Source organism: Herpailurus yagouaroundi, unplaced genomic scaffold, assembly GCF_014898765.1.
Source record: "Herpailurus yagouaroundi ecotype Mexico unplaced genomic scaffold, PumYag 160, whole genome shotgun sequence".
Taxonomy (NCBI): domain Eukaryota; kingdom Metazoa; phylum Chordata; class Mammalia; order Carnivora; family Felidae; genus Herpailurus; species Herpailurus yagouaroundi.
In genome coordinates, this window is record NW_024412401.1 from 43,261,937 (window position 1) to 43,283,346 (window position 21,410).

Genomic DNA, 21,410 nt, shown 5'->3' on the forward strand with positions numbered 1-21,410 from the left:
GCTCGTGGGGGGGGCACACCCAGCGCCCGGAAGCTTGAGGCCCGTGAAAAGCCTCATTACTGAGCATCTAAACGCTGTTTGATAACAGCCCTTCAACCAGCTTTAGGATAGAAAACATAAAGGGAAAAGTAGATTTCCTTCAGCCAGACAGTCCTTTGGTTTCCCCCTCAATAAATAGAAACCCCACTTGTAACAAAGACACAGCGTGAGCTCGGTGGGAACCACAGGCTTTATTGGCTGCAAGTTCTCCTCACGAGCCTGGTCGGCCGGGACTGGATGTTCCTGGGTGGGCACCCCCGGGCCTAAGCTAGGAAAAGGGAGGGAGAAAAGGAGAATTTTAGGTCCAGTGGAGGGTTTCTGAAGTTAAGATCCCTGACAGAGTTAAAGGCAAAATTGTTATTGTGAAACTACTTTCAAAGACATGCTGTTTGATCAGTAAATACTTATAGAACCAAATGGCAGTGAGATCATACTGCATTCATTCATTCATTCATTCACTCAAGAAACGTTTATCAAACACCGACTATGTGCCAGGCACTGTTTGTGGTATTCGTCCCTCGTAAAAACAGCACACAAACTTAATGATTAGAACAACCGCTGAAACCATGCCACGCTAAAACGAAACTTTTTATGTGCCACTGGCAGAAAAATAGAATCGTGGAGGACGTGTGTCCCAGTTCCACCTTCAACTTCATTTTTCCAAAGTAATTTCCTGCCCTGCACCCACTCCCCATGCCCCAAATGGGCTTTCAGTAACAGAACTCAAAGGGGCATTACCTCCAGGTTTCCTCGGGCCTTCCGGAGGATTTTGTGGGTTACGACCACTGAGGAGAAAGAAAGAACAGGGATCGTTAGACACAGATGCCCAGGAAGACAGCGTAAAAGCCAGCTGCAGGGAGGAGGCTCCTGAACCCCAAATGGGTCAGACAGACACGTGGACAGGCCGAGGCATCCAGACCCAGAGAGGGGTGTGGGAGGCTCCATCTGCCCCATCACACGGCCCAAAACCAAAGAATCCGTGGGGTACCAGAGACACCCCTTCACGTTCATGCTAGACCACAACCTCACAGCGATACCGGCCCATGTTTTAGGTAACAAAACCAAGGCTCCAGAAGGCTGGCGGGCGCCCAGGCACCCCAAAGCCTCACCTCTATGGGTCTGGGGGCCAATGGTGCAGGGCAGGGGAGAGCCCTGTGACTGACTAGCCCCCACACGCTGTGGTTTCTCTGGGAAGGGGGTGTGCCCGCCTCCAAGCAAACCCGTGTGCCAAGGCCCAAGGCAAGGGTCACGGGCAGTTCTGCAAAGTCAATTTTTACCCTTAGGGCGGGCTTCCCATCAGCCGAGGGAAAGCATGAGCTCTGGGCATTTTTCCTCCTTGGACTCCTTTCAGCAGGTACAGGAACCCGACGAGGTTCCCCGGGTAGGACGATTTCAGAGGTCCCGCCGACCGGACGCTCTCAGCTGCGTGCAGGCAGATCGTCAGTGTGTCAGAACCCCAGGGAGGAAGGGGGGTGCAGCCAAATGTACAGGAAGGCCGCTTCCTCCCTCAATCCTTTTCTTGTCCAGCACAAACACCGGCAGCAAGGGGAATGCCGCCACGGAAGAGACTTCTGCCTTGATTGGGGTCCTTTCTAAACAGGCCTTGGCAAGGGTCACAGATTCCATTTACTCCCCGGAGGAGACAGAACCAAGGCTTCTGGAATTAGGGCTTTGGCCAATGGTGCCCAAGGATGAAACAGACTCCCCATCAACACACATACAGCCCAACTCCCCAGCGTCTCCTTCAGAACAGGAGCCACGTGGTGGCCTGGGGAAAATATTTATTTCTTGCCTTACAAAAAAATTTCCATCTGGGGGTAACAAAGTCTGTTTGCAATCTGTGTCGCTGGGGGGGTGGGGGTGGCGGAGGGAGATAACCGGCGTGGGCTTCGTTTTTAACCGGCCGACGTCGATTTCAGAGGTGCCCACTGTCTCTCTGTGCCCTCCCCCACCCCCGGGCTGCAGACCCCTCGACCTGTGTGCATCTGGATGTGTGCGTTTTTCTGCAGCGAGAACTCACAGCTCTCCTGAGACCGGCCAAGGGGCCTGTGACCAAGAAAAGATTCAGCCTCCCAGGTGTGGAGGTTAAACATCACACCGGAAGAGTACCGGAGTCCCAAAGCGCCACGCTCCCAGCGAGGAGCCAGGGCTCACCCGCCCCCAGCTGCAGGAGCCTCACGTCTGAACCGTACCGCTCACCTCGCAGAGCCCAAAATCCCTGCTGCAAGGAGCAGCCTGGGAAGACAGCGCAGTGACGAGCTCGTCCAAGCCCAGGCTTGCCCGGGGCTGAGGTGCGACTCGAACCCACGACTCTCCCACTCAGTACGGGGCTCTTGCCACCTCACTGCTGGCAGGGAAGACACCGACCCAGGGGTCTAGCTTGCGAACTGTGACCTCAGCGAATACCCCCGACCCTGCGCAGCAGGCTCTCCTGCGTCAGAGGCCGTGAGGGAAGTGACACTTGTCCCTCCTCTCCCCTGCACGCTCCGGGACACGTGTCCGGCTTCGCTCCGGCACTGACCAGCCCCGGGGGCCTGGTTCTCCCCAGTCACCAGGTGAAGGCAGGCAGGGGAGGGGACACTACGCCGACTTCCGCTTGGCCCCTCAGAGCCAGAAGCAGCCCCGTGAGGCTGGCAGGGTTGGGGAAACGTCCAAGGACCCGACTCACTGGGATGAGGCACACAGCCCGGCCGGAGTCGGCCGCCCGCTGTGCGACCTTGGGCAACCCCTCACCCAGCTCTGAGCCGATCCCCGCTCGGGGCCAGGCCCTGGAGACACGGAGGTGGGTGACGCCATTTCAGCAGGGGAGGCGGTGTGAGACATTTGTGATTTTTTTGTATGAATGGTCTGCCACCTGCACACCCAGAATTCAGTCCGAGCCAACAGGAAAAGAAGAGGCAGAGAACTAGGGTCTGCTGAGCATCTGCTTTGTTCCCAGAGTATGACAAAGTTCAGGTATTATTACCATCCCACTTTACAGGTAGGAAAACTGAGGTGCTTTTTACAAAGTCGTGATTAGAACCCAAGCCTGTCTGGTCAATCTGAGTCCTTTGGAATTACCGTCTCCCGTGAGAAATGAGGAATCAGACGCTCGGGGAGCCATTTAGTCCAGGCGACACAGGACGGCACTCATTAATGGCTGCATGTCACTGAGGCAGGACCCCGAGGCTGGGATCTGTCCTCTGGATCTACCACAGGAACTTACACCTTTGAACCTACTGCCCGCTTCCCAAACTTCCTCAGCAGCAAGTGCCCCGTGACCCTTCGGGGCTGCCCAGGAGGTGCTGACGCAGAGTCCTCACTGTCCCGGACTTGTCCCGTTCTCCTGCTGCCCTGGGGTCGGACCCAAATGCTCCACAGCCGCCTCACACGTGGCCACAACTGGCACTGTCCCCCACAGGCCCCGCCAGGGCTCCTTTTCTCTGAGTGACACAAACGTCTTCACTATCTGCCCACCATCCCCTCCCCTCCACAGCCCCACCCCAGCCCTGCTGTCATGGGCGGGGGGGGGGGGGGGAATGCCACAGCCCCCACAGAGGTCCCTGCCTCCTGGCCCCTCCGCGCTCGGCCACAAGGACCTTCTAAGACATGATGAACACCAACAGCCCCTGGAGTCCACCCACAGGCCCCTTGGGACCTGGTCCCTATTTATCTCTTTCACGCGGTCTCTCAGGGCAAATCCCCTCGCACCTCCCGTGTTCCCGAATACTTAGTTCCCACCCTCGAGGCCACCTGCCACAACCCTGTCCCTAGCCCTTCTGTAACTCCTACTCAAGACCCAGTGAGTCCAGAGCCTCGAAGCACCGAGGCTGCGGGGGAGGCACCCAGCGCCTTGCCCGGCAGCTAACTTCCGTGTCCCCCTCATCAGGCCAGAGCCCTGTGCTGGCAGGAACGGTGCCGTCCCCAGAGCCCGGCACGGGGGCACGAGCAGGACGTTAGCGCTTGCTCCTCGACCGCGTCTCCTTCTTCCGCAGTTCGAACTCTGCCAGTCTCACGGAGTCCGTGTTCAGAAGGTCCCCGGGGGGTGGCTAAGGAGAACTCCCACCCGACCACAATCTAGGTTCTGTGCTTCTCAGAAATGCCACAGAAACGTTGGCCTTTGGTGAGCGAGCAGCACGGGGCAGACTGACACCTCCGGAGGGAAGGTCCGCAGTGGGCGGCCCTCCCACAACAGGGAGGGTGACGGGCAGACCGCGAGGCCGGCCAGGGCGGTGACGGACACGAGGGGCGCCCCAGGGCTGCGGGTTCCCACGATCTCTGAAGCTCCTGGATCGGACGAGGACTGACGTTACAAATGTCATTTAGCCTCTCTGAGCCTGAGTTTGTGGATCTGCCTTGGGAAGCAGGCCTCACAGCCATCCCCTCCCCTGGATCCACGTGGTGCGGCCGAGGCCCTCCTCCTCGCCTGCCCGGACCAGGGGAGCCGCGGTGACAGGTCCCTGCCCTACCCTGCGTGCCAGCCGCCCTGGGCCTGCCCTCTAAGGCCTTCACGCCGCAGTCCTGGTCCCAGCGGCCCCTCCAGCCTTGACCTGCCCCTCGCAGTCCTGCTCCAGCCACGTGAGCTGCTGTAGGTTTCTCACATATGCTTCTTGCCCCTCTGCACCGCTCCATCTGACCAACGCCTGCCCCTTCTGGCAGACTCAGCTCAGGTGTCACTTTGTCCAAGAAGCCCACCTTCCAGGACACTCCCCTCTCAGGGTTCCCTAACACCCTACCCCACACACCTGTGTCCCCACCGAGATGATGACTGTCCCTGGCACCACGTGGCCTCGCCACTGAGGTCTGTTAAGTGCATTTATTTGTCTGTGCGGGTCAAAAAGGTCGAAGTATGAAAGGAAACCCATAAATAGGAGGCATGAGGACACATGATCTGGGCTCCAAAGTAGGTGTCCGGGACTGGGGCTTTTTGTCCTCGGAGGCACAAAGTGGCTGGACGTGGCGGCCCGCCCCCCACCGCTCACTTACACTGGTCAAAGATGACTTTTTCCTGGCGCTTGCTCAGCTGCAAAAGCTTCACAGAGTTCTGCAACTTTTTTTCTTGTTCAAACAGCTTTTTGTGTAGTCTGGTGATCTCTGCCTTCATTTCTCCAGCCTCAGGAGAAAAGGAATTAGAAAAATGAACGAAGAGTACAAAACAGTGTATCACACAGGAGAGAATTAAAAGACACACAAAAAGAGGCGCGACCTTCCTGACGATGCTAGTTGAGGGAAAACTAGAAGCCATGTTCTGCTGGTCAGATGGGCCAAGTCCAGGGACAGCCGGGGTGTGGGGCAGGCACTCTCGTGGCCGCAGGCGCGGCCCGGGGCGGGGGGGGGGGGGAATGCCCTGGCAAGATTTACCAAACCGTAAGACGCACTCGACCTGCTGACCCAGCGATTCTATACTTGGGCATCTGCCCCAGTAAGTAACCACACAAGCACAGGAAGACGCCTACATCCCAGGAGGTTCATCTCCGTGCTCTTCATAGCAGGAGCCAGTGAACAACCTGCTTTGTTCCAACAGGGGTCTGGATGAGTAAATCGCGGGTCTTACAGACAATGGCATAACCAGGCGGCTGCTAAAAACGATGTTGCGGAACTCTATTTAGTGACGTCGAAAGATGATCACAATTAGTGACAAAAAGAGCCCAGAACAGCTATTGTATGCCAGGCATTCCTGTTTCAGAAAACCGCATACATCTATCTATATCCGTACATGCATATACGGAGATGTCTAAAAAACTGATGACGAAGAGACAACGTCAAAATGATTAACGGTGATTTAGCTCTGAGGGATGTGATTTAGAAGTTTTATTTTTCATTTTTTAAAATGTATCAGAATTGTGTGAGGTTCTGTTATGGTTTTTTACAAAAACTATAAAGCAAATTTTTTGATGGTACAAAAAAGAGAACGTAAAAGCATTATGAGGAGAGTTTAGTCCTTCGGACAGCTTCCATCTTTTAGAGGGGTGGGGAGAGTGCATGGGTAGCCAGAGTCCCCAGCTCTCCCGTGGAATGTGGACACCCCGGGGGCTCTCTCCACCGTCTCCAGGGAACTAGCTCACAGAGGTGAGGACCCTCCTCTCTCATAAGCCCCCCCACCACAGGCTACCCTCTGCTTCCGTGAAACACCTCTGCTCCCGAGAGGGCAGATGTTGGGCGGTCAGCTTACAAGGAACCACTTTACTTTGTTCCCAAACTTGTCTATAAGGCAATTGTACTTGCAATCGGTTACAGGATTTAATTAAGTATTAGTAAACCCATGAAATACATGCATGAGAACACAGAACTATGAAAACATATGCCTCAGAAAAGACGTGATAAAGGCAAGTCACTAAAAACCACGTTTCTGGCAAATTAGGTGTGTGTGGGGTGGGGGGGGGATCAACTCTGGAAGACGTGGGAGGATCGGAGTCTAGAAGAATTCTATATTCGAGTTGCCTTACAAGTGTCTGCGTTTTTTTCTTCATCTTAAAAAACAGAAACTGGAAGTGACAGACATACATTATGGATGTAGTTTATGAAAGAAGGAAGATGTGAAACCCTAATCAGCAGACCCGTATTCAAAGAAAAGGCCCCGGCCCTACATCAAAAGAATGCCAAATGAATGTACGTTGAACTGTTTTCAGTTAAATTACAGTGTTTAAGGTATGTATCATCTCTTGATTCCCTGCTTTAACCTACTTTCAAGATTCACCAATTGTGTCAGCTACAAGACCGTCAACGGTTCTTCCACAACAGACCTGAACTTAAACCTTCGGTCTTCTCTGATTCTCTTCCTCATGCTAAGAGCCCACAAAGATTTGTGTTCAGGTCATGGCTTCCTAGACCACACAACCTGGATAACCCCTGACCCATCCATCTAGAGTGAGACGCAAAGGAGATACACCTGCAGACAATGATTTATTTCCTCACCCCTGCCTGGCTAACCTCTAGTCCTCTTCCGAAAGTCACCTTGGGCAACACCTCCTCCAGGAAGCTTTCCTTGAGACTCCTCCCCACCCGGAGTCTAGGTTGGTTAGCGCTCCTTCGGGCACCCACTATGCCCAGCGCTCCCTCTATCACTGCCCATTTCATGTGGAACCGTAACTGGTCATCTACTTGTTTGCTGCTTCACCCAAGACCCCATTCTTCCCTCTGACCACCAGCGCCTGGCACACAGTAGGTGCTGCGAGACCCTTTGCCAACTGGTGGGTTAATTTTCACCTGCTCTCCCCAAACGCCTTATTTTTTTCAGAGAGAGAGAGCAAGCAGGGGAGAGGGGCAGAGGGGGGAGAGAGAGAATCCTAAGCAGGCTCCACCACGCTCAGTGCAGAGCCGACAGGGCTCAATCCCATGACCCTGGGGTCGTGACCCTGAGCCGAAATCAGGGGTCGGATGCTCAACCGACTGAGCCACCCTGGCGCCCTGCACCTTATACATATTCTATCCAGCCTTTAAAACGAGCAATTTTAATTGTGTCTGTCTGCTGCTCCACTGAACTAAAATCTTCATTTTTACAGGATGAATTCACCACGGTAAACACACAACAGGGCTCGACCCGGCTTGGTCACTTCCAGCTGTGATGATGACAAAGCAAGAAGTTTCAGTTCCTCCTTCTCGAAGGTGGCAATAATAATACCTAGCTCTGGAGGCTCCCGGAAGGGATGGAAGGAGGTGCTGAGTGCATAGCAGGGTGCCCGACACCTGGGAGAGTTCAAAAGACCAACTCTTCCTCAGGGCCACAGAGCCCAGCTCAGGGCTGGGCCCCACGCCCCTCCCAGCACGAGTAGGCGGCCTGACTCCTGGAGCTGGCTTTGGTAGTGGTTGGTTTTTTTCTTTTTTGTAATGAAAAATCTTAAACATTTACAAACGTCCCAGAACGGGATAATGAACCGCCAGGCACCCACCCAGCTTCGGCCATTATCAACTCACGGCCAAACCCCTTACGTCTCCGTCCCTGCCCATCTGCACCCTACAACTATTTTTAAATTCAATCCCAGGAGCTAATTACATTTCACAGCCATACAGTTGTTGGGTATATAGGTCTAGAAAAAAAAAAATCTATAAAAAGAAAAACACAACATCATCACTACATCTCAAATAATGACAGAAATTGCTTAATATCACCACATGTCAGGAGACACATTTCCCTGAGTGCATCGTAATTTTTTTGAACAACTGGTCTGATTCCCCAGCATCCAAATAAACTCCGTGTTTAGCACGTGACTGTACGTCTCTTAAGTTCCTTTTAATCCAGTGGTTCCCAGGGCTACCAAGACGACCTGTAAAAGCAGACCTTCTGAGTCAGCAGGTTTGGGGTGAGGCCCCAAATTTCCCTTTCCAACAAGTTTTCAGACGACACTGATGCTGCGTCCAGGGGGCCATATTTTGAGAACCGCCGTAAATCTGTTTTACTCCCTCTTTCCCCTCTTCTTCCCTATGATGAAAAGATGTCCGAGGCTCATAGTGTATGCTTCCGGCCCCAGACCTAGAATCAAGCCATTTCTCCAGGGAGTCCTCGTTCCCGTGAGTGGGGAAAGGTACTTAGAAACCATAATTCGGCGTTTGAGGTACTCACTGGTACTGGATTGGACATTTTTAAAACCTAAGCGTAAATGTTTTTAATCGGAAACCCATGAGTTCATGCTGATATTTTCAACTCAAGGATGGCAGGATTTTTATTTCTTTGATTTTTTTAAATTTATCTCTCTTCCCTGACAGTAAAAATCTTAATAAATTAGCTATTTGTTTGGTCCTCTAATAGAAATATGACAGTCAGCACCAATATCATTATTAACAATATCACTAGAAACAATCAAAAATGGTTTTTGCAGGTCCTTTTTAACCTCCGAGTAGTTCCATTAGGGATGCAGTCAAATTACCGTGTTCTAGGCTTGAAATGTTTCCTCTTTGCATGGGTAACGCCTTCAACGATGTGTACGGGAAGGTCTGTTTCATTTTGCTATGAATTTTAAGAGACTGCTTTTATTCTCATTTTGATTTATTTTTAATTAAAACGTTTACATAGTTTCAATGTCAAATGTGGCGAAACAAGGTCCATTCGGGAGAGAAATCTATGTTCTACGCCCGTCCTTCCAACCTCTTCCTTCCCACCTCCCCAGGTAGCCTGTTTTCTTGTGATCGTTTATTGTTCCAGCTAATCAAAAATTTTCTAAACACGTAGGTGTATATGTTCGTATCTCTCCTCACAACTTTCTTAGATAAACAGATGAGTAGGATACACACTTTCCAGACTAGCCCTCGGGATGGCAGGGGGGTGGTATAGTACATGCAAAAGGCAAATTAATGACAGAGAAAACCTTAGGTCATAAAAAAAAAAAAAAAACCATCGGGGTTGCTGGCGACAACTTGGAAATCTGCTTTACACACATTTCACACTAAGAAAAAGGCACCGTATGAAACACAGGCAGGGGCAGAAAAGTGGCTCGAGGCAATTTAACACCACACAGGGGGTCTGTTTCCACGAGCCATCGTATTGGAGTGTCTCTAAGGTCCATTTTCTGGCTCTCCAATTCTATGATGCTAAAGTGAGCATAATCAATTATATGACAAACGTCTGGAAAGAAGGGTGAGTCATCACAAGCACTGGCCAGTCGCCGGACTAGCTGGCCGGTGGGAGAGATCAACGTGTCTATAATTTATATTTATACACACACGAAATAAGAAGTGCGTTCCGTCTACTTAACAGACATTACTGTGTACTGAGGACAAAAACACTGCGCTGGGTTCCGTTCGGACACACTGTGCTTTATAAATCATACGGGCAAGTGCTAGGCTGCTAATATGAGAGAAAAACTATTCATTCAAACATATGAAAACAGCCATGGCCCCTCCTGGAAAACAGAGGAAACAGACATTAACTCTAACAACAAATATATAGCTTAACCAGGGCTGTGATGAAACAGAAGAGGATGCTACAACTGAGCAATCGGGGAGCCCTCTCTGACCTTGAGGTAACATTTTAAGCTGAGACCTGAGAGGTGAGAAGACGCCAGCCAGCGAGTGGGAGCCGGTGGGCCGGGGTGGGGGGAGGCGGGCAGTCAGAGCATCTGTGCTATCAGGCCTACGACGGGAAGAGCTTGGTGGGTGAGCAGAAAACAAAGGCCAACGTGGGTCTGGAGCCCAGCGGGCCCTCTCCCTCTCCATGGCCCCCGCCCCCGCTAGAAGTGGGCAAAACACGATTTCCCTGCGAAATGGCCAGTTACCTACTCCGCCAAGCTTCGTGCACCCACACTTCCTCCCCAGGATCCTGAGAGGGAAGCCTCAGGAGGGGCTCATGAGACCCTTCGGAGCAGAGAGCTGCTTCGCCGCTGCTCCCCTGCCATGACGGGGGGGGGGGGGGGGGGGCGACCCGAGCACCGTCAGAACGGGCGTAATGAGGGCAAGTACCGGCGTGGAACTCAAACTCCCCTCTGCCTGCCTGCTGGCCTCTGGCACAAAGTCACAGGTCAGGTAACTGAAGGGGAGCGAATCTGTCAGACCGCCAAGCACAGTTCTGACTCTGCGTCATCTGCGGGCCCTTCCTCCCAGGGACGCTTCTCTCATGACCAGAGTGGCTGTTCGACCTGCTTCCCGCGGACTAAACCCCAGGGAGCATCTGCTCTGCCGGACGCCCGGTCTGTGCCGTGAAAGATGGGGGTGAGGGCGGTGGTGGGAGCAACGGTTCTTAACTCAGTCACATTCAAGTTACTGCAAAGTCAAGCTTTCAAGGGAAGTTTCAGTGGTTTCACGATAAATGATTTTCATTGGTTAAAAAAAACAAACAAACCAAAAACCTTTCTTAGTAGTAGAAGAGACTAGAGCAAGACCCACTAAAATATGATGCCAGAAGCATCAGACGGTCCGGAGAAAGGCACCTAAAATGAAAGAGATTTAGAGTGGAAGGGAATGAGCTAGTCTATGAGGACAAACTAGGACTTAAAACCTAGTACAATAAAAGCGTATCTTTCGGATTCTGATACTTGTGCCTTCAAAACCAGCTCTGTACCCTTGGTCGGGCCTCTCTCCTGCAGCCTCAGCTTCCTGTACAAGATGCAGACAGGATTTCCCTCAACAAAGACGTACCAGGAGTGGGCCCGCGGTCAGTCAGGAGCACAGGCCGGCCCAGCAGAGGCGCTGGGGGAGCAGGTAAGAACACGCCTGAAGCAGCCGGCACGGCACCTGGCGTGTCACTCTTGACAAACAAGGCACCTTCCCCTCCCTCTGACTGTTCCCCAAACTGAGAGCACATCTGCCGCGAGCAAGGCTGTGTCCCCTCCTACCTGTTCACCCTGAAGCGAGCACTGGTCATTTGTGGGGAGCGAGGCCCTCCAGAAGAGCGTCAGTAACCTTGCGGCCTCTTCGAGGATCAGCTTGGCTGTGCCCACGCTGGTGACAAACCCGCCCGGGGGCGCCGAGTGTGGACCCTGCGTGAGGGGGAGGGGCGGGGGATGAGAAGGGTGTTACAGGCAGTCTTGAAAAGGATTATGGACAAGCCGGCTTTAACGGGCAGCGTAAATCTCCAGGCCACGGGGTTTGTATCCACACGCTGAGCGAGGGCCTGGGGCCAGACGACACCAATTTATTGTTCTTCAAGACTGGTGAATTATAGATTATGAGAGAATTTCGGTGGTGATTTCAGCCCAATCAATAACCACGACTAATAACCACCTGCGTTAACCGTATTTACTAGGCCACGAAGAGGGTCCGCGGGAGGGCGGTTCGCGTGGCTCGGCACCATGGAGCCTCTCCAGAAGGCACAGGGTGCCGAGGGCAAGTGACGGGACGGGAACGTTCCCGTCTCCAGCAGCCCCTGCGACACGGCCGTGTGCACACTGCCAATACCCAGTCGGGGCCGGCAAAGTCTCCCTCACCCTCTGCTGGCAGGGGCAAAGCCTACCTGGTGGGTGTCAAGGGCAAGAGAAAGCAAAGAACACGAGTCAGAGAAGGGAAAAGACAATAAAGTTCAAGAAGAAAAGAAGTTAAAAGAGCACTGTGTTCACAAGTAATAAAATCAGTACAAGATAAAACGGCCTACGTTTTTAGCTACCGAGTTGGCAAAACAAAACAAAACAAAACAAAACAAAACAAAACAACAACCCACTTACAAATCAAATCACGCAACAAAGACGCAAGTGTAGTGGGTAGGATACTCTCACTTGTAAACGGGGATACGAGTGATACTTCTGGAAAGTAATGTATCAACGGTGATCAGCAAGGGCTCTAAAGGGTTCACAACCCCTAAAGGGTTTAAAAGGATGTGCGCCACACCTTAACCAGGCGAAAGAGTACATAAACGGTGGTACATCCACGTGTTGGCTTCTTTGTCAGCCAAGAAGAGTCAAGTTCTAGAAAAATATTGAATGGGACAGGAAAATTGTTAGTATGTTAGCTGAGAGGCAAACAATGAAATTCATAGAAGTAGGAGTCAGTTGTTTTTTTTTTTAACATTTATTTATTTTTGAGACAGAGACAGAGCATGAATGGGGAAGGGTCAGAGAGAGAGGGAGACACAGAATCTGAAACAGGCTGCAGGTTCTGAGCGATCAGCACAGAGCCCGACACGGGGCTTAAACTCACGGACCGTGAGATCATGACCTGAGCCGAAGTTGGACGCTTAACCGACCAAGCCACCCAGGCGCTCCAGTAGGAGTCAGTTTTACTGAACTTCATGAATGAGCTGAAAGCGTGTGTGTGTGTGTACCAAAATTTTTAGCGGAGTGCTATGTGACGTTTTTACACTTTTCTACAGTTTCTAACCTTTTGTACACCAAAGATGATCAGAAAAGAACAATAATCTTACTAGTATTTACTACGTTCAACACCCATTCACCATGTGCCTGCACACTGCACACCAGGCCCTGTGCTAGGTAGTAAATACACGATAATGAGCAAAAGAAATACTATCCCTGCTCTCCTGAAGCTTATTACCTAGTGAAATATAAAATACGGAATTGACTCCTACAATATAATAAAACAAAACAAAACGGCAAATCAGGTATCGGGAAGCACGGGGCCTCAGTAAGGACCTGAGAACAGGGACCAGAAGATGTGACCCGTGGAAGCTTGGCGGTTGGGGGTCCGGCCGGGGAGGAAAAGAGAATCTGACCCCCGAGCCTTGGAGGAAGTGAATGGATAACTTTATGCCAAGCACCTGGCACGAGGTTCTTCAACAAGAGGTAACTTTACAGTGAGGAGGGTTCCGGGAGGACGAGGCAGGAAGGAGTGACCCCAGCGAAGAGACCTCACTAACACAGGTGACAAGCCACAACAAGTGCCCCCCACAGGACAGCCGCCCGGACTGGACCTGAGCTCTGAGCTTTGGCGGGCTACGTTTCCCAGACCCTCTTCCCAGGGTCTTCCCGAGAAGCTGTGCACCCTCGCCGTCTTAGGGCCCTCAGGCGGCCCCTGGGCGTGTTGCTCTCAGTGAGTACCTCTTGGCCTCCAGCCGTCCGTCAGCTCACCTTTGTCTCCAGCTCCAGACCTGCAGGGTGGGGAGCCTCTTGGATCTGAAGGGCCATCTCGGCAAGGAGCTTCTGGCCCTGGCCAATCTGCTGGCACAGGGCCTCGAAGTCCCCAGTCAGGCCCAGGACGTGGCAGCCGCTGTCGTCGGCCCACAGGCGGTGGCCAGGGACCAGGTGGGACGCGCACGGCGTGCCGGTGACCGAAGTGCCACTGCTGCAGGAGAGGGAGTCCGTGTCATTTCCGGACAGCGGCGGAGTCTCCGAAGCTACAACATGAGAGGGAAGATGTGAGATCTATTTGGGCCGGTATCCTGTGTTCACCAACGCTGAAGCCAGGCGGGAGGACGAAGAGAGGCCTTCAGACCCCAAGGCCACAAGGCACCGTGCCAAGGGGAGGCCTGGCTCTGGGGCCTCTGTTTGCGGATTACCCCACGCTGGGCTTATTCGTCTCACGGGGACAAGCTCGATTCAATTCAGCCAACACTTCTCAGGCACCCAGTCTGCAGAGACCCCTGATCTGCACAGATGAATCGGGCCAGTGTCTGCACTCCAGGAGCCCGTGGTCTAATCAGACACCATGCGGGAGGTGTAACAGCACGATGACAGAGAGCCAGAGCGCAGAGGGGAAAATAATCAATTCTCTGTGTGGGAAGGGAGATCAGGAAAGGCTTCCTAGGAGAAGCAACAAGTGAGCGGGCTTCCACACGAAGCAAGATTACACTAAACAGAGGTAAAGCCTGTGGTCTTTACCTTTGGATCAATAAAAGTCTAGACGAATAGCTCTGACTGGGGGCCTCCAGAAAGGCATGTCACAGACCAGTCTGCACTCAGGATGAGTCTCAGGGAGGGAACGGGGCTTGCACTGGCAGAGAATGGGACAAGGGTAGTCTGGAAAAGGAGGAGCCACACCGCACCGTCCCGGGGAGAGGAAAGTGCAGGCCCGTCTGCAGGACGGTGACCCCTCTGTCGGCAGCACGGATGCACAAGGACAGGGCTGGATGGGCCCAGTGAGGCTGGACGCTGGAGGGCCTTACAAGCTACACCAAGGCGGTGACACTTTTTCATCTAAGGCAACAAGGACCCAATGACGTTGCTAAGGTCGATAACAGCTAGGAACAGATGAACTGGCTTAGAGGAGGAGATCACCAGCTAGACGTGCTGAGAACATGAAACCCCAAATCCTGGCAAGCACCCTCTTGATTAGACCAGGGACCCCCTTTCGTTCAACTTAAAAAGTCCTCCTGCCAAACCCAATCGTGCCACAGTTACCCAGCCTTCAGCTCCGCACCTGACCGTGGTGGCGCCACCAGGAGGGAGTCAAACGGGTCGCAGGAATTATCTCCAGGCATGGGGCACTTGTCAGCATCTACAAAATGCAAAAGAAGAGAAGGAAAATACACTGTCATGGGCGTTTGAAAAAGAACTGAATGAGAAAACAGTAAAGTACCAGCCACACACGAGCATTCACTCCAATCTTCCTGGCATCCCCTCTGCAGGACACGGGGACACAGAGTGAGCACACCCAGTCTCCTCTCTGGAAGGACCCTCCTGTCCAACAAGTGAACAGGCAGCTTCCCTTCCAGGTGGTCAGGGTAAGGGAGGGAAGCACAGGGGCTGCGGGCCCTGGGGAGGGAGAGGGAGGCAGGGAGGCAGGCAGGCAGGCAGAGGGATGAACAGATGCAAAGGCACAGGGGACTGAGCACAGGACGCCTTCGCCTTCGGGGAGGATCAAGCAAGGGGTAGGCGGAGCCCAGGGCGCAAGGGAGGGCCCTGGTGGCAGCACGGTCAGAACAAAGAGGGCGGTGGGGCCCCCTCGAGGGCGTTAGGCAGGGCAAGGTCAAGCTGAGGGTCGTGTTCTGGACTGGAGCAGTGAGTCTGGAGGCTGCGGGAGCCACCCAAGCAACAGAGAAGAGGCCCCAGAGTAGAGATTGGGAAGCGATGCGCTGGAAACAGCATAAGGGGGCAAAGTCAGTTAGATGGCGAGGTGGCCTGCCACTCTGTGAAATCTCGAGAGCACTTGTACACCTCAACCCCCAGTGGCACCGTGGGCAGGATGGCACCGTCATTCAGACCTGGTGGAGGAGGGACGACCGAGGGGCAGGGACAGCAGGTGATCCAGCCAGAGCTACCCAGAGTGTGGAGGCACAGTGAGGACCGTGCCTAGTGTCCAGGCCTTCGGACACCCCACCAGCCTCTTCCCACCCAGCCGCCTCCAAGGGCGCACTTCATCTCCAGGGCCAAGGAGCTGGCCCCTCAGAGGGATTGCTTTCTGCCCAAAACAGCCATCTTCAGAGCAGAACTTTTGAACAAGCGCGCTTAAATACAATCCTGGAAAGTCTTTTGCAAAGGAAGAAAGGCCCGGCCGAAGGAAGAATTCCAATGCCCACTCGAGGACACAGGAGCACTTGCGGCACTGGGACAGCACGGTGGATTCTCAACACATTCTCCCGGGTCCTCTCGCGAGGCACACCTAGGCTGACCCCGGACCGGTTTCAGAAGCAGCAAATGCTGTTCAATGGCCGCCTCCCTTCAGCTGCCCCAACTGTCCCTCCTGTGCAGCCCTGGTCCTGGATCATTCTCCCTGCCCCAAAGTCCCCAGAGCACCCCCCTATCTCCTCAGTCCCATCTCCGCTAAGCCCGAAGTAGGGCCAGGAGGAGCCTACGTTTAAAACACAGACACCCACTACTGATATACATCCCACGCAAAAGGAGGCAACGTGGCTCCTTTCCAAGTCTTTTGAGATTCCACTAGTAGGATTTTATCCTAAGAATGCTGTTTAACAGCAAAAAGCATATTAACATCGACGTTTATTAAAGCTCCAAATCAGAGACCACTTTAATAATCACCGCGGTAATGGTTTTGTGACTGGCGATCATCTGAAAACAGTAATTAGGAAGCCCGTGTGAAAGACTGGGAACCATTCATGATGCAACACTGGGCAAAAACAAAGAAAGGCCATAGAATGGCACAAAACCCAGCGTGAACAATATAAATTCACACTGGCATGTGATTATCAAATGAAGAGAAATAACGCAAAGCAAAATATTATCATTCTGTAGAATCATGAAGGATTTTTCTTCACTTTTTTTTTTTCATATCGTCACACCATTTTCTGGTTAAAACTTTAAATTCTTTATCAAGGAGAAATCAATAAATCGATCACGGTAAGTTCTAAAGCACACTGGGTGCTCTTTAAGAGACTTTAATTTCTTTTTTTAATTAAGGGCAATAAACAGAATCCCCAATCCCAGCAAAGACCAAGTCCAAACTTTTATACAGTATTTTTGTATAAACTATATTGACATTCCTTGTCCCACTGGATGTGCACACCCACGCCGCGGGTATTCGGGTGATGACCCCGGACACCTGAGGCTCCGTCGGGTCAGGCGGTGCTCCAGGGACAGCACTGGACTCGGGAGCTAAAAGATGATTTCCAGCTGCAGCTCTGCCCCTATTTGCCATGTCACTTTGGGTGAGCCCAGTACCCTCTCTGGGTCTCAGGCTCTCCATCCATAGAGCAAAGAGGATGGCCTGGCCAACTGCCTTAAGTCTGACCACTTTCTGGCTTGTTCCTGGCTCTGTGCTGGGCAAGGGACAAAGGAATGATAGGGACCCGCTCCTGTCCTTTTTCTGCTACCCTACACAGCTTCTGCAGGGCTAGACAATAAACCCACGAGCAAATGGCAAAACAGAATCAGTTTTCAAACCTACCGGGATGCTTTCAGATCCTGAAAGACACTAAGAGCCAGTGTAATAAGTTTAGATTCTTTTTAAAAGGCAGTAAGAGGGACCAAAAAGGATTTTCAGTGGAGCGATATGGGCAGGGCTAAATGGATGGGGGATGGGGGACGGGGGACGAGACAGGAGGCGAAGAGAGCGCTGGCAGCCCAAACTCCACCTCCCTGAGAACCGAGGGCCCCGGACGGAGATCGGACCACCCTGCCAAAGGTGACAACTGCTCAGTGGCCAGGCCCCTGGCTCCTGGGGTCCAGCATGCCTGCAGTCAGCGGAGGGACACCTCCACGGGGCAAGGGCACCATTCAGAAGCTCACGTGTCCCAGTGACATGCACAGGGCCGCAATCTCAAGAGGTTAGGAGGTGCGGGGGCAGTACCGTGCTTGCCCAGCTGCAGGGGCCACTCGGGGACACAGGGGGTCTGGAGAGCCCCGGTGAGGGCTCCTTCCTGAGCCTTCTTCCCCTCCTTCGCCAGCTGCCCCTCCAGCTTGCTCTGCAGCATGCTGTTGGTCTCGATGCTCCTTTCCAGCTGTCCCCGCAGGGCCTGGATCTCTGTTAGGAGACCGTGCAGGTCGCTGAAAGGGTCCTGTCCCCTCCAGCCTTCTCCTGATGGCTCTGGAAACAAGCGCAAAGGGAAAACCTTGAACGTCTTCTGCCTCCAAAAGGTCAGCCATCAAAGGAGCGCAACAGGGTCTTAAACCCGCCATCGCCACCGCCCTCCCCTTCCTAAGAACTAGGTACAATTTAAAATAACAACTTGACTTAAAAACAAAAATATTGGCAGACTTAATTGCCGCTATTCCACAGCCTAAATAAGAGCTGGAAATTAATTTTCGCTTCTGGCCATAAAAGCCTCGCAAATTGCACACCAAACCCCGAAATTATGTCTAGTAGTAATAAAATCTATTTGGGCTGGAATTATAGAATGAAAGGGGCTGATTTTAAGAGCCACAGTATATTAAAAAGGCACAACAGCAAGAATAAGAAAAGTGACTTGAGGAGAAAATGAAAGCTGTGAGGTGACCCTTTTCTAGCTAAACTTTCAATAGGGAGAAACCATCTGGAAAATTAGTTAAAAAACAAAACAAAACAAAACAAAAACCCTAGCACACCTCAAAAAAGATTCTGAAACATTAGCCCTGACAGTCAAGTCCCTCTGATCTGGTGTCTAGAGGACCGGGGCGAAGCACCATCCCGCAGCAATGCCCTGCGATGTGGTAGGTGCTCCATAATCATGTGCTGAATGAATGGACGAAAGAAACACGCACTAGCAGGAAACGTGTAATCAGATTATTCCTTGAGTGTGTACTGTGTCCCAGGCACTGTGATAGTGTGCTGTTCAGAAATGAGCTCGTTTAATTCTCAAGACTCCACAGAACAGACATTAGGACACATGTTTGATGGAGGCAGAACCAGGCCCAGAGGGGCGAGGCGACCTGCGGAAGGTCCCGCGGCCCGGGAGCGAGGCAGAGAGAACCCAGGCCTCGGCTGGCCTGACCCCCCAGCCCGCGTCCTTCCGCGTTTCTTGCTGCTGCAGAAGAAGAGTGGGCCCGAGGGGCTCGCTGCGAAGCGTGCCCCTCCGCCCGGGAGGCAAGCCTGGGTGTGACGGCGGCATTCCGGAACGAGCGGCCAGCCCTCAGCCCCGACGCAGCAGCCCCAGGACGGGAAGCGCCTCGGGCAGCGCGCCCAGTACCTCTCGGCCTCCTGTGCTCCTCGTCCAGCTTCGCGTACACCTTCAGCTCCACCCGCAGGGACTGCAGGAGCCTGTCGTTCTGGGAGAGCAGCTGCTGCCTCGACTTCGCCTCCTCCTGCACCCTGGAGAGGCCCCCCGGCCACAGGGAGGGGACGTTAATTCTGACGCACGGGGACTTGCTCTGACTCCACAGCCGGCAGAGTGTGGACGAGACTGACAAGCGTGGGTGACAATTCCAGTCACGGCCACTCCTTCCTGAGCGGCCCCCTGGGCCCGGCCCGGACGTGCGTGATCGACACCCAAAGCGTACGTGCTCTCAGTCCCCAGTGCACAGATAGCATATGAGGAAGTGAAGCTTAAAGGTTACGTCTCACCCAGGGGTGCAGAGCTCGGGAGGGCCCGGGACTGCACGATGGCAAGAGAGCGATCTTGCTGGGGGACAACTGGAAACATGGGACAAGACAGAGACGAGGGGAAACTGCAAAGGGGACGGGCAGTACGAGCCCTTTCATATCTAAGTCGGACAAACGTCCCTCCTCTGCGCAGACTCCCCTCCGTGGCTTCCCAGTCACTCAGAGTGAAACCCCAGTCCTCCCCACGGCTGGGAGGGCCTACGGGACTCGGCACCCAGCCTCTCCGGTCCCCCTTCACTCCAGGCGCACTGGCCTCCCTGCTCCGCCCCGCACAGGCCAAGGACACCCTGCCCCAGGGCCCCCACCCCTCCGCTGCCTTCAGGTCGCCGTTTAATTCAGAGAGGCCGACCCTGACGTCCCCCGGAGAAAAACAGCCGTCTGCCCCCCCAGGCCCTACCCTCCTCCCTCAGACGATTCTGCTCCTTGTGCTTTGTTCCCACCTGACGTCGTGTGCCTGGGTGTTTGCTGGCCTTCCCCGGCACTTGGGCAGGGGTCAGCGCGCCCCAGGGTGACCCTGACCGCTACCTGCTCAGTTCGTCGCGGGTGCTGCACACTTCCCGGAGCAGCTGCTGGGAGTGCCTGTCCCGCTCGCAGACCTCCCTCTGCAGCCTCTCATTCTCCTCCTTCAAGCAGGCGTACTCTCGCCGAAGGAGCTCGAGGTTCGCAGCCTTCCTGGAGAGGGACTCGCGTAATTTCTCATTCTCCTTCTGTTTATCTGCAAACACAAAAAAAGCACCACTGAGAAGAGACACCATTTGTTTTTTCCAACCCTATTACGCAAATACGGCCCTTCAGCTCAAGCACTCCAGGAATACAAAGCAGAACGAGATTTAATCTGGCATTTATGATTTTGGCATTCCAATTATCTTATGCATTTTGGGCAGATAAATCTGTCAACATCAAGGCTGCAGATTAAACGTCACTGGGATGAAATGGGCCTGTTTAATTTTCTATACAATAATGGGCCGTGCAAACCTAGTTACTTTGCCGTCGCGGAGCAAACCGTGGGTATAAATTATAGACACAGGCAAGAAACAGTCCCAAACTCTGGCAACGGATGTGAGAAAAGTCCGTAAGCCCTCCGGTAAAGCCAGCAGGGCTGTGCAAAGGGCAACCTGGGGCCCCATCTGCTCCTCAGCCCAGGAGAGCACCTCTCCTGATGGAGAAAACACGCCCAGGACCCAGAGACGGGGCAGTTAAGAGCACGCCCCGGGGGCACAGTGGCATGTTCAAGTGCACTCTTCTGCCTACTCGGAATCTAGGGACAGAGAGATTAAGACTTCCTTCCCCAAAGTCACAAAGCCAAAGAGGGGCCGAGCTTTTCAGGTCCCACTCTTCGCCCCGGCATGCTGATTGCTGAGCAAGTGCTCCCCTCCTCCTTCACACTCCAGCCACAGTGAGCTTCCTACAAGTCCCGAGTGGTGGATACTCTCCCTGCCACTAATCCCCAGGCCTCTGTCTGCTCTCTTTCTTCTACTTAAAAGGCCCTGGCTCTTCTAAATCTTAGGCACCTTGGCTAATCCCTGCTGAGCCTTCTGGACTGAGCTCTTGAAGCCGAGCCTCTCCTGGGTGTTGTGCTCCCTGAGCCTGCCTTTGTCAAGCCTGATCCTCATGCTGGCCTGCCACGGGCTGCCCGGCTGCCTCTCCCATCAGACCACGAGTCCCTCGAGGGAGGGGACCAGGTCTCATTCATCTCTGTATCAGTCTACACAGGCCCTAACATGTCTGCTGAGTGAATGAATGATCTGCAGAAGCCTGGATTCTGTCTCTTAAGACAACAGCCACATCAGTATCCTCTAGGGAAAGTAGAGACGCTGACCCACGTCCCAGCTCTGCCCATTTCTAGACAAGGGACCACCGGCCGGTCAACTCCCCAGGCCTCAGTTTCTTACCTATAAAACAGGACTGATAATTCCTCCTTCCGGAAACATCTTAAGTACTGAGAGATACTGTAGCTCTTTGGGGACTAAGCTCCAAAAAGAAAGAATTAAGAGAAAGGATCTTCCTAAGAAATACTAGGGGCACCTGGGTGGCTCAGTCGGTTAAGCATCCGACTTCAGCTCAGGTCATGATCTCGCGGTCCGTGAGTTCGAGCCCCGCGTCAG

The 21,410-nt window shown here is 53.3% G+C and overlaps 1 protein-coding gene across 5 annotated transcripts in view; it reads right to left on the reverse strand.

Moving 5' to 3' along the window:
• Nucleotides 1-211: 211 nt before the first annotated feature.
• Nucleotides 212-21,410, reverse strand: part of CDK5RAP2 (CDK5 regulatory subunit associated protein 2) — a 173,550-nt gene continuing 152,351 nt past the window's right edge. For 3 of the 5 annotated variants that reach the window (XM_040482124.1, XM_040482126.1, XM_040482127.1), the window contains 8 exons: nt 19,831-20,020; nt 18,893-19,014; nt 17,578-17,814; nt 14,752-14,829; nt 13,464-13,729; nt 11,283-11,426; nt 5,005-5,131; nt 852-1,461 (listed from right to left, as the gene is read on the reverse strand). In XM_040482124.1, the coding sequence (XP_040338058.1) occupies nt 1,319-1,461; nt 5,005-5,131; nt 11,283-11,426; nt 13,464-13,729; nt 14,752-14,829; nt 17,578-17,814; nt 18,893-19,014; nt 19,831-20,020 (1,307 nt within the window). In that variant the 3' untranslated portion in view covers nt 852-1,318. Of the gene's footprint in view, nt 308-777; nt 825-850; nt 1,462-5,004; nt 5,132-11,282; nt 11,427-13,463; nt 13,730-14,751; nt 14,830-17,577; nt 17,815-18,892; nt 19,015-19,830; nt 20,021-21,410 lie in introns of those variants that run through there. The other 2 variants (XM_040482125.1, XM_040482128.1) reach the window with 2 other exon arrangements.